Here is a 12,180-nt window from a genome sequence, read left to right as displayed (position 1 = left end):
GGAAACTGAGGTCAGGTAACTCGTCTAAGGTCATACAACGAGACAGTCGGTGGTGCCAGGATCTGAACCCAGGCAGTGTGGGCTCAGAGAGAGGGTGAGTGAGATGCCCCACAGACCAGGCATGGAGAGTGGGAGCCACAGGGGCCATCCTGTTCCACTCGGGGGCTCTCCCATGACCAAGCAGAAGGCTGTGCATTTTGAATGCAAGACTCACAAAATGCTTTGCTGAAATGAATTCCTCAGGCCTGAAAAACATGGCCTTTCAGAAACTCCCTTCCAAGCCTACTGTCAAAGGGCTTGCCTGTCCTGAACTCTTGGCAATATCTCTTTAACATCTTGCCCCCTACAGTTTATTCTTCTGGCAGACAGAATAATCCTTTTAAAACCAAATCATGTCACTCCTCTGCTCAACACGCCCAATGGTTCCCCGTTTCACTCAAGGTAAAGGCCAAAGTCCTGACAAAAGTCTCCAAGGCCCTATGTAGCCATATCAGTCTCCTTGCGGTTGCTCCAACACATTGTGCACACTCCTGCCCCAGGGTCTTTGCACCTACTCTCCTCTCTGTCTAGAATGCACTTCCCCAAATGACTGCTTGGCTCAGCCCCTCATTTCCTTCAAATCTCTGTTCAAATGTCACCTTCTTGTTGATGCAATACTCCTGACTCTCCCAATCTCCCTCTCTACCCTTCCCCCAAAGCACTTGTTACCATATGAGAGGCGATGTATTTTCAGTATTTATGTCTCCTCCATTCCCACAAGAACATGAGCTCCACAAGACCAGGCATTTCTGTTTTGTTCGCCACTGTATTTACAGCACCAAGGTCAGACCCTAGCACTTAGCAGGCACTCAGTAAGTGTTTGTGGAATAAATGAATGAGCCTTGGTCTTATGACCTTCTCCTCCACCCCAGTCTCTCTGTCTATACGGCCCAGATCACTTGTTAGGCAACCGGTACACATGGCGGACAAACGAGTCCCTCACCGCCTCTATCCCTGGCCTGCCTTATCTCCAGATGAAAGGGTTGGACCAGATTACCAACAAAGTCCTTCCAACTCTGAAAACCTCCAACTGACCAAAAAAAGGGGGGGGGTGGTTGTGGCTAATTCTTCATTACAGTAAGGCTGAAGCTACATTTACTTGATTATGAAAACTGCATTTAAAATGTTAGAATTTTCTACAGTTAAGGCCCCATAGCCCTCCACGCCTCTTAGGATAAGTGAGGTTTAACTGCACTGTGCTACGTGATCTGTAACCTGCACACCAGGTTAGCATTAACCTCAAGTGCTGAGATCACTGGTCTTGTAAAACCAACTCAGGTTGGGTTACAGGGAAGTAAACCAAACCACTGGCGGTCGTTTCCTAGGATCAGAAACACCACCTCTCCTTGTCCCTCTCAATTTAACACTAATTCCTTAGCAGCCCATGCTGTTGCTTTTGGGGTTTAGCCAGAGGCCCTCCGGAGAAGGAACAACATGAGGTGTTCTGGGCCAAAAGGAAGGCGTTGGAACGAAAACAGACCCTGGTGTGATAACACAACATGCATGGCACAGCTTGGAGCGGAGGTCAGAGAGTCACAGGTCCTTCAAGGTCAGTCCCAACCAGGACCATCCAGCCTCACTCTTGACTTCGGGGAGTCTTGGGTTGTAGTCTCTCTATCTGAAGCAGGGATTGCATGAGTCTAACGCTCCACAAAGCATCCAAGACTCTTAACCCCACCTGGCCAATCTAACCCAATATCTGGGCTCAGTTATGCCCGACAGTCTTTGCAACCCCATGGACTGTAGCCCACCAGGCTCCTCTGCCCAGGGGTCAAATTCACCAGTGGCATCAGCTAAGGGCTACGTTAAAGTTCTCTGGACGTTTAATGAAGAACTCACTTCTCACACTGATTGCTGGGTCACTCGACAGTAACGCTGCTCTGGTCTTTCAAAGATGCTCTATTAGCTTTAATGACAGAATCAAAATAAACTCCCTTGTGAGCTCCTTTGGAGGCCCCACCTTCTGGACAAGACCCCAGCCGATGGCCCAGCCCTGGTCCCCTCACAGGCTCCTCTAAGCTCTGTAAACTGATCACTTCCTACAGCAGCAGGAGGGCACGGTGGTGAGGCACCTGCATCAGAAGAGTCAGACCCAGGTAGGCACCCTGGCTGTGCTGCTCACTTCCAACTGTATACACCTCTCTGGGCCTCAGCAGCCTCGGTAGTAAAGTGGGAATAATAAGATCATCCTTCACAGAGCTGTGATAGAGATTATGGGCTGTGCTGCGTATAGTTGCTCAGTCGTGTCTGACTCTTCGCAACCCCATGGACGATAGCCCACCAGGCTACTCTGTCCATGGGATTCTCCAGGCAAGAATACTGGAGTGGGTAGCCATTCCCTCCTCCAGGGGATCTTCCTGACCCAGGGATCAAACCCAGGTCTCCCTCATTGCATGCCAATTCTTTACCCTCTGAGCCACCAGGGAAGCCCAAGAATACTGGAGTGGGTATAGACTATCCCTTCTCCAGGAGATCTTCCCGAACTGGGAATCGAACCACAGGGTCTCCTGCGTTGTATGCAGATTCTTTACAAGCTGAGCTACCAGGGAAGCCTCATAAAGATTATATCGTTTAATAAATGTAAATCACTTAGCTCAGAGCCTGACTAAATGGTAGTGTTTATTAGAATTTTTTTGTCTGCATCGCAAGTCATACAGTAAGGTCTGGGCTGACCCTTCCTGGTGTACACTCTGGCACTGTGGTAATAACATGGGGCTCCACTACTAAGTGTATGCAAATATAGGTTAATCAGGGAGAGCAAACAGATGGCACCCAGGCCACCTCCCATCTCCTCTGACCAGGCCAAGCATCTCTAACTGATCTCAGCACTCTTCTCCCTGTCACTACAGCCTTGGGCTGATAAGACACAATACAGAGCTTCAGGCACCTGTTAGCACCGTGGGGAAACTCATCTGCTGTCCTCTGGTCACTAGGCAGAGATGGTGGCCTGGGAGATTTTCATGCATCAGAGAGTGAGGGCAAGGGCCACAGCCACATACAAGTGATGAGGAAAGAAGGGAAATTTGTTCACTGCTGCAGACCCAGCACTTTGAATGGTGCCTGCTACGGAGCAGGTGCTCAAATGTCTGTTGGATGGATAAATTAGCATCTAATCCATCTGAGTCCATAGCACAGAGTACTGGGTCTAACCTAGCAGGTGCTCAATGAACAAGAGAAGGCGGTGGGGGCGGCTGGCTAGACCCTCACTTGAGTACAGCATCAGTAAGTAGACAGAGCACCAGCTTAGGGAGGGTCAAGGCCTGATACTGCTTTGCTCACTCAGCACATGACCCTGAGCAGGGCCTTCTCTCCCCATGTGTTCAATGAAGGGAGTGACTAGACAAACCCCAAGGCCCCTTTCAGTCCTGGCATTCAGATGTAGGAAGTATTTCCAGGCACTGGCAGTCTAGGGACTCCCACTACCCCATAAGATACAGCCTCATACACTGTTCTTATGCAAGATTCTAATATCAGGGGCCCAGGACAGAAATGTAAGGGCGCTGGGCAGCCACTGGCTACATGAGTCACTGTCCAGATTCCCAAGCCCAAGCTTGACTGTTCAGCCCTTCAATCTAGCCCACACTGCCTGCCCCTACACTATCCCATCTTCTCCCACCTCATTCAGGGTACCCACCCCACAAACACTCACTGACTGCTGGCTGGGGATCAGCCCACAGCACTGAACAAGACAGAAGTGGCCTCTGGAGCTGGCACTTGAGAAGCAGAGAAAAGCACAAAAATACGTGGAGTAAGTGAAGAGCATAAACAGGATGCAGGGACACAGGCCACGGGTGGGGCTGGAGGGGCTCAGAGCAGGCGTCTCAGAGGGGAGGATGGAACTGAGACCTAAAGGATGAAAGGGCACTGATCGGAAAGATTGGGGAAAAGAACATCCCTGGCAAAAGAACAGCAGCTGCAAAGACTCAGGCCAGGAACTGGCAAACTATGGCCACTCGTGTATTTACATATCATCGGTGGCTGTTTCCGGATTATGCTGCCAGAGGTACCACAGAGACCTATGGCCTGTGGAGTGTGAAGGACTATCTGACCCTTTATAGGTAAAGATGGGCAACCCCTGGTTTACAGAGTTAGAGGGTCAGGGTAGCTAAAGCAGACTGAGCAAGGAGGAGACGTACGAGAAGACCGGGGAAGTGGGTGGAAGCCAGGCTGTGCTGGCTTGGGTGGGTTACACTGATCTCCAGCCTGGTGTCAATGCCTCCTTTCGAGCCGTCTCCAATCCACCCTACAAATGAGGGCCAGGGTGATCTCCCTGAAACACAGAGCTGAGCACCTTACCCTTCTGCTCCCATGGTTTCCCAAAGCACATTACAAGGAACACTGGCTCCACGGGATAAACTTCAATACAAGCACGCCACAGTTAAGTAAGTTTGAGAAACATGTCATTCTCTTCTCTTTCTCGGATGCTCTCAAGTAAGCACCCCAGCACGTGAAATGCTTTGGAAAGTTCTACAGCAAAGAAATCTGTGGACTTTAAACTCGCCATTCTTCAAATTATTTGGCCAAAGAACCCTTGTTTTTTTCCCCATAAAAATCTATTAACATTTAAAGAACCAGTGTTCCACGAGCTGAAGGGCATACTCCTGTGCTTGGCACACCCAGTTCCAGGAGGTAATCCTACAGCCTGTCCTACATCTTGTGGATGTGGCCTGGGAAGCCTTCTCTCTAGGCTGTCCCTTGCCTTCTTCTTGCCTGTCAATGCCCTAAATAAAGGTCATCTGGCCACTCCAGCTGCTCTATCTAATGGAACAGTAGGAACAGCACTAACATTTACACCAAGTGAGTGTCTGCCTGTGCCCCTGGTGGTAGACATCTATTCCGTGGGCCTGTCCAGCATTGCTTTCCCCTTATCTTCGGTCATGACCTTCCCACTCTCCTTTGGGGACCACCCTTCCGCCATCCCCTGCCAGCTCCAAGGATGAGGTCTGGCTAAGCAGAATATTCCACCCTCCTGATTTGGAGGGATAGGCTCAGGGGAGGAGCACAGGACCCAAGTTGGGCCAATGAATTCCAGACTAGGATGGATGCCCTTGGAGTTCACGATGAGGTGGTCGAGATGGGATCCAATCCCAGGTCCTCCTGCCCAGTCTTGCACTTCACCCCCAAGTCTCCCTAACTTGAGCAGCCAAGGCCAGTTCAGCATTGAGTCATCCTTAGATTCCAGTCACAGGTGCCCAGAGGGGGCACCAGGAGGGCTGGAAAGTGCTACTCACAGCTCCATGTCCTCCAGGGAAATACGGCTACTTCTCAGCAAAGGGGGCTGGCCTGGACCATCCATTCTTTCAGGTAGATGATGACCAGACAGAGGTGGTTGTTAGTCATGAGACCAGGGCTGGAGGAAAGGGGAATGCGGTGGGGGGCAGGGGAGGGGGCATACCTGCTTGCCGTGCTTTTCCTTCCAGCTGCACTGGCTCCGTCAGCCTGCAAAAGGAAATCCAGAACACCTACATCAGCCAAGAGGAGGACACAGAGGCTACCCACTGTACCCTACCAAGCTCCCACTCAAACACCAGCTTTCAGAGGGGTGAGCGGGCCACCACCCCCTGCTCCATTCCTCCAGGCTGGAAAAATCTGCCTCCAGTGGCAAGAGGGGGTCAGGACAGCCATCCCTCCCGACCTCACCCTCCACCACCAATCTGCTTGGCCCTTTAAATCCAGCTAAGCACCCACTGCCAACATAAACCCAGCAACCAGAGAGCTCCTGGGACTCAGTGAAAAGTAAGTAACCAGCTAAATCTGAGATTGAATTGCACCATTTTTATTTTCAGCTGGGATTTCCAATAAAACAGTAGCCGCAGATTTATTCCTACCAACTGGAGGGGGGAAATCCTATTATGTTAAAATAGGCTGTCCCCCAACCCTGCAAGCAGAGAGAGGCAAGAGAATGCTGGTTTGTAATCGCTTTTATTTGGGAGGTGGGGGGTGGGGAGATAAGGCTAACCAAATGAAATTTTCAGAAATCATAAAATTCTGGTTCAGATGGAGAGACTGAGGCCCCAGAAGAGAAGGGAGTTGCCTGAAGTCTCATGAGGACCAAGTGACGAATACCCAGGGATCCTGACACCTAGGCCCATGCTGGGGAAACCTCAATGCTAAGGCCATGGGCATGGGAAAAACTAAGGCCATGGGTTCTCCAACACCCTTGTTAGAGATGCACCGCGCAGCTTTCAGGAAACATTTATGATAATAGTAATCACAGTTGGAATAATGCAGGTTCAAAACTCGAGCACACATGTGTTTCCAAATTCAGAATCTTTCCAACTTTAGAAAGGTAATGCGGTGCATGTGTTCTATATTTTGCAAAAACCCTGGAAGGGTCTGGGGAGCCCCCAGTGCTCAAGCACACTGATATTTCCATAGTGAGACGTATGCAGTCAGCACATGGGCGACATGAAGCCGGCACCTAGCCTCTTCTCTCTTCTGGTCAAGTTCTGTCACCTCACCAATTAGAAAACATCTTTTTGTTTCCAAGCTTTTTGAAATTCAGGGTTGCAAATGAAGGACTAAGAACTTAAAAACAGCAGCAGCTACCTGTTAATGAGTGCCTCTGAGAAGCTGCAAATTGGCAAAACCAGATGGTGGACTTCGATTTAAATAGTCAATATAAAAAAATAAAGGGATTTCATCCCCCCCAAAGCCAGATGTTCAGCTTCTGAAAGCAACACGCAGTCCCACGTGACAAATCAGCTTGAGCTGATATACCTGGTTAGCCACAGTCCCCACCACCCCCTCTTGTCTACTTCCCCACCCAGTCCCCTGTGGGTACCAAGACTCACTCCCCCAGCCAACTTCCCACCCAGCACTAACGTATGGGCACTGAACGCCTCTCATTTAATCCTCTGGACAGGTTCCCCAACACACATACACAATCTCCCCATTTTACAGGTGAGGCACTGAGGGTCAAAGAATTTAAGTCATTTATCCAACATCCCTTGTGACTCAGCTAGTAAAGAATCCGCCTACAATGTGGAAGACCAGGATTCGATCTCCTGGTTGGGAAGATCCCCTGTAGAAGGGAAAGGCTACCCACTCCAGTATTCTAGCCTGGAGAATTCCATGGACTGTAGAGTCCATGGAGTCGCAAAGAGTGAGACACGACTGAGCGACTCTCACTTTCACTGAGCGACTCTCACTTTCACTTTCATCCAACATCCCACAGCTACAAGCCCAGGTGCGGGTCACTCCAACACCCACCTTCATCAGCTCTGGAATATTTTATCTCCCTCCAACACTCAAGAGAGCCAACTGGGAAATGGGGTGAATGTACACAGCCCCCACTACCCACAGGAAGGAAATGGACAGGTGAAGGACGAACAAGGAGGCAGAAACACAAGGCTTGGGAGGGAGCGCTCATGGGATGCCGGTGTATTATTTCCATGGAAGAAACAAGAAAGCAGAAGATGGTTCGCAAATAATTTCACTGGGAGCAAAAGAACAGGATCAATTACAGCCTCTTTCCGACTTCTTGCATTCCTCAAAAATGCGAGGAGTTGTTCGAATGCTCTAATCAGAACAGGCAAAAGGGGTGGAAGTTCTGTCCCCAGAGAGCTTAACATGGTAAAACCCCCAAAGCACCTTTCAAACTCAACTCTACATGTGTATTTATAGAATTTCACACCTATCTTTAATGTTATCTTTTTTTTTTTTGTCCTTTTCCTTCACACATAATTTCACACAAAGTTGACCAGTTCAAGTGTATTGAACATGCAACTGGGCAGGGAAGAGTCTCTCTCTTTGGCACAGCTGCCCATATCTCCATGTACGATTCCATTTTCCCTTTTATTGTGTTAATGATATTTAAACTTCTCATCACTGGTAGCTACCTACATTTTCGTTTTCCACTCATTTTTATCAAACTAAGACAAAGTGCTAAAAACGTTCAAAGAGCTGTCCAAGCAAATCTTTCTGTAGAAGCCTAGATGGGATGGGATAACTGGAGGGAAGAGCGCATCCCTGCAGGGTGGGAAATGTCTGTTTACTGGCAGATATGAGAAGCAGATATGGGAAGGCGGTAGAGATGGACCATGGACCACGAGTGAGAGATGCTCAAGAGAGCACGTGTCAATATCACAGCATCTCTCAATCTCAGCCTTTGGGCCTGAGTCCAGACCTACCCAAAGCTCCAATACTTTGGCCACCTGATGTGAAGAGCGGACTCATTGCAAAAGACCCTGATGCTGGGAAAGATTGAAGGCAAGAGAAGAGGACAACAGAGGATGAACTGGTTGGATGGCATCACCGACTCCATGGACATGAGTTTGTACAAACTCTGGGAGATGGTGAAGGACAGGGAAGCCTGGCATGCTACTATTCATGGGGTCGCAAAGAGTCAGACATGACTTAGCAACTGAACTGAACCAAAGTGAACCAGACCACCTTAACGAAAGGGGACAGTCTCTATGGGCCTCCCACCCCCACCAGCCACAGTGCTGAGGATACCGATTCTCAGTTGTAGAGATCCCTAAGGTGCCAGGCTGGCTTTGTCTGTGTCCTCACAAATATCTCAAAGCAAGTCTTACTGTTTGAATTCAGTTGATATTGCCATTTTCCTGGGCCCAAATGGTCTACTACCAGCAATTTCATTCAATTTTACCCAAACCACAAACTCACTTTTACCCAGTGTAATCTGATCTGATTCTCAATTTGAACCAAAGTTCAAGAGCACAGGGCTTAGAGTCAGAGGGTCTGAATTCAAGTTCTGGGTCTGCCATTTTTGAGCTGTACAATCCTTGGCAAGTCATCTGCACTCTCTAGGCCTCAGTTTCTTCATCTGCAAAATGGCAATATGCCAACATTAGGATCTATCTCTTGGGGCTGGAGGGAGACTTAAACATGATAAATAAGCTATACACGTAAAACTACTTAGTGTGAGCCCAGCTGTAATAATAATAATAATCATTAACAACCCTAGATATAGCTATAAAGGGTACCATTTATTGGGCCCAAGAAACTGAGGCACAGAAAGACAGAGTGATTGTACATGAGTACACAGCAGATGGGCAAGAGGCAGAGTCAGGCCTGGACTGAGCCACATGTCTTCCCAGCCTGTCCTGGGACCTAATCTGAATCCTCGGCTGCAAGACAGAAGGTCATAAGCATCTACCAGACCCCACGGCCCTGAGGCTTTCTCCAAAGGGCAGGTCAGAGTGACGGTGAATACAGTGATGCTGGTAAAGTACTAAGCAGAGGCCAGGTATGTGTAGAAATGGAAACTCTACTGCTGATGCCACCACTGGACCACGTGCGCCTAAAGATACGGCTTCTGCCTGGCTCTGTCTGGGTCTCATCTTCAACCTTGGGCACGCTCTTTCCTTTCCCTGGACCTGAGGTTCTCATAGGTAAAAACAGGGGCAGGAGGAGGCACGAGAGTTCAATCAGATCATCGCACTCCCTTCATCTCTGACGCTCCGTGTGGAGTTGACCCAAACCTAACCAGACCTCTCAAGGGTAAATGAAATATGGTGGGGGGAGTAGGCTCATGAGAGACCTCCCTCCTCTTACGCAGGTGGGGGTAAAGGTACCCAAACCCAGACACCCCCCCCAGCTCCCCACAAGGGCCCCACCCATTCCTTACCACACCGGCTTCTTCTCAGGGCCTGGGTAAGGCTATTTTTGGTTTCATTCGACCCTCCTCTTCCCTCCCAAATGAACGTTGAGTTGTTCTTTTCCATTCTCTTATTAAGGATTTTCTTGGAAAGAAAATATTATTCCTAACCCAGAAATTTTATTTCTAAATTTGTGCAAATGTAAGTTGTAAGACATTAGCTGCATTTCACATTTTGTGCAAATGGCAGAAACAGGCAATTCGTGTGCTACGGGATGGGGGCTGGCCAACGATTTCGATAAAATAAACCCTTTTTTAATTTAAATGCTAATGCACTGAATTAAAATTTAATAACTGAGGAAATTGAAAAGCCGAGCAGGAATATTGGAAATAAATCCAAGCAGAAACAGCTGAAATTAAAAATTCTAGAGAGTGGGAGGATAGCAGCTAAGCTGTCTTATATGATTACATTTTTTTTTTTTCAGAATGAAGCAAAAAAAAAAAAAAAAAAAAAATCCTATCTCTCGCTGGCTCCAGGGCAGTAAATCCACAGTGCTGTGATTTATTGCTCAATTTTCCTGAGGGAAAAAGGCTTTCTTTCATGCTGAAATATTTCATAAATTTCAAGCCAGCATAAATTCTTAATTTAAAAGTTATGGAGGTCACATTTAGTGCACTGGTACGGTTCCAAAATCTTAAAGGAATAGCAGCAACCAAAAAAAAAAAAGCAAAAAGGAGGGGTAGAATTTGCTCCTTTTTTTTTTTTTTCCTTTTTTCCATTTTGGTTTTAATTCATGAGTTGAAATTTCATTATTAAAGATTCTTCCTGGATGGATGCAACCCAAGCAAGCACGTGGGGAACTGGTGTGTATTTGGAAATCTGCTGCAAAAGATGAAGAGATAAAGATTTAATTCAATTATAAAAAGGCATTTTTTTTTTTAAAGCCACTTGAGGAATTTCTGGTAAAAATTTCCTCCCTTCATTGCCCGGGAAGGGGTGAGAGTGGGGGAGGGTGGCCAATGTAATTGCTTCTCTTAGATCGCCGATCTTTTGTGCACACTGATATATTCATTTGTTATACAGCTGTTCAGCGGCGGAAAGAATGCTGGGGCGCCCATAATTCTAAGCAAATCAATCAAAAATTAATGATTTGTCATGCTTGCACAATGGAGGAAAACAGCTCCTTGGGTCCTGGCTGCCTGATCTGGAAGAATGAAATGCCTTTCTGCGATAAGAGAGCAGAGCCAGAGGCTCAGGGGGGTCGAGGGGCCACTGGAAATGCGGGGGCTCGTGGCCCTGGAGCTCCGAGAAGATGGAGCGGGCATCTCCAAGATGGCGCATCAGCGGTCAAGCACAAGACAGACCTGAGACAGCAGCACATCTCCGTGGTGGTATAGTTAAGATCTTGCCTTTTCCCTCCCCCACTGCAACTCAAAAATTGCTTCCTCCCTGGAGACTTAAATGACTCCCCCTCCCCCCACCAGATCTGATTAGTCCCTGTTCATGTTCTTCCAACATGGCTAACACACTACCACCAGTGCCTTTCACCAGCTCTACAGGACGGGGACCACAGTTCCTGGAGAGCCTGTGTTGCCCCAGACTCCTCCTGGATAAAGACCACATCCCACATGTGGTTGTGTCTCTAGCACCCAGCTAAGGGCTTGGCACAAGCCAAATATTCAGCAAATATGGTTGAATTCATTAATTACTATTTCTCAGGTAATACTGATCAGCTGGTAAAGAATCCGCCTGCAATGCCAGAGACCTGGGTTCGATCCCTGGGTTGGGAAGATCCCCTGGAGAAGGGAAAGGCTACCCACTCCAGTATTCTGGCCTGGAGAATTCTTCGTGGACTATACAGTCCACGGGGTTGCAAAGAGTCGGACACGACTGAGTGACTTTCACTTTCACTTTCTCTGATACTGAGGTTGCTTAGATGAATGATAAATTGCACTGGCAATTATACATGGGAAAGCTATGACAACTGATCTTAAATAATCAACCATTCCTTTATTCATTCAACACGTATTTCTTGAAAGCCTACTATGTGTCACATACTATGCTCGGCTTTGGATGGACAACCTCCAACCCACTGGTGGACAATTCCATACCCCCAGCGTTCACTGCTTCTCCGCTTCCTTCCATCCTTGGAAGGGAAGAGCAAATCTGGGAGAGGAAGGGACGTTCCCTGATTGTTCAAATCCCTTTGAAGTCTCATCTTCTTTCTTACTAAGTCACGTGAGTGTTATATTCACAAGCACCAAATACATATTGGTCCAAAACATGTCTGTGTACTTTATACATATGTATATTAGTTTGCACACAGAAATTGTTTTAAATTACCAACTGGTACAACTGACCCTGCAGGAAGATGCTCAGCCTCAGCGGTGAATGAAATCAAGTGCACTTGACCTGGAGGCCTGCAGGAGGCACCAAACCTTTGAGAAGAACCTATCAGAGCCTCAGGACCTGCCCAGAGGGTGACGCTATGTCCTCTCCAATTTACTGAGGACAGGAGGACAAGTGGGTCTGAAACAACTCAAGCCCAATTTACATATCTCTTTCCTTTCCAACCACC

At 48.0% G+C, this 12,180-nt stretch overlaps 1 protein-coding gene across 35 annotated transcripts in view; it reads right to left on the bottom strand.

The window, feature by feature from the left end:
• The window catches only part of ZNF618 (zinc finger protein 618), a 200,324-nt gene that overhangs the window by 81,609 nt on the left and 106,535 nt on the right, over positions 1-12,180 (bottom strand). For all 35 annotated transcript variants that reach the window (XM_081574568.1, XM_081574599.1, XM_081574579.1 and 32 more), the window contains one exon: positions 5,435-5,478. In XM_081574568.1, the coding sequence (XP_081430694.1) occupies positions 5,435-5,478 (44 nt within the window). The remainder of the gene's footprint in view (positions 1-5,434; positions 5,479-12,180) is intronic.

This window comes from Giraffa tippelskirchi, chromosome 1 (genome assembly GCF_054371585.1).
Source record: "Giraffa tippelskirchi isolate mGirTip1 chromosome 1, T2T-mGirTip1v1.2.pri, whole genome shotgun sequence".
NCBI lineage: Eukaryota > Metazoa > Chordata > Mammalia > Artiodactyla > Giraffidae > Giraffa > Giraffa tippelskirchi.
The sequence above is the reverse complement of the archived record's forward strand: the minus strand, read 5'-3'. Positions and strand labels throughout refer to the sequence as shown.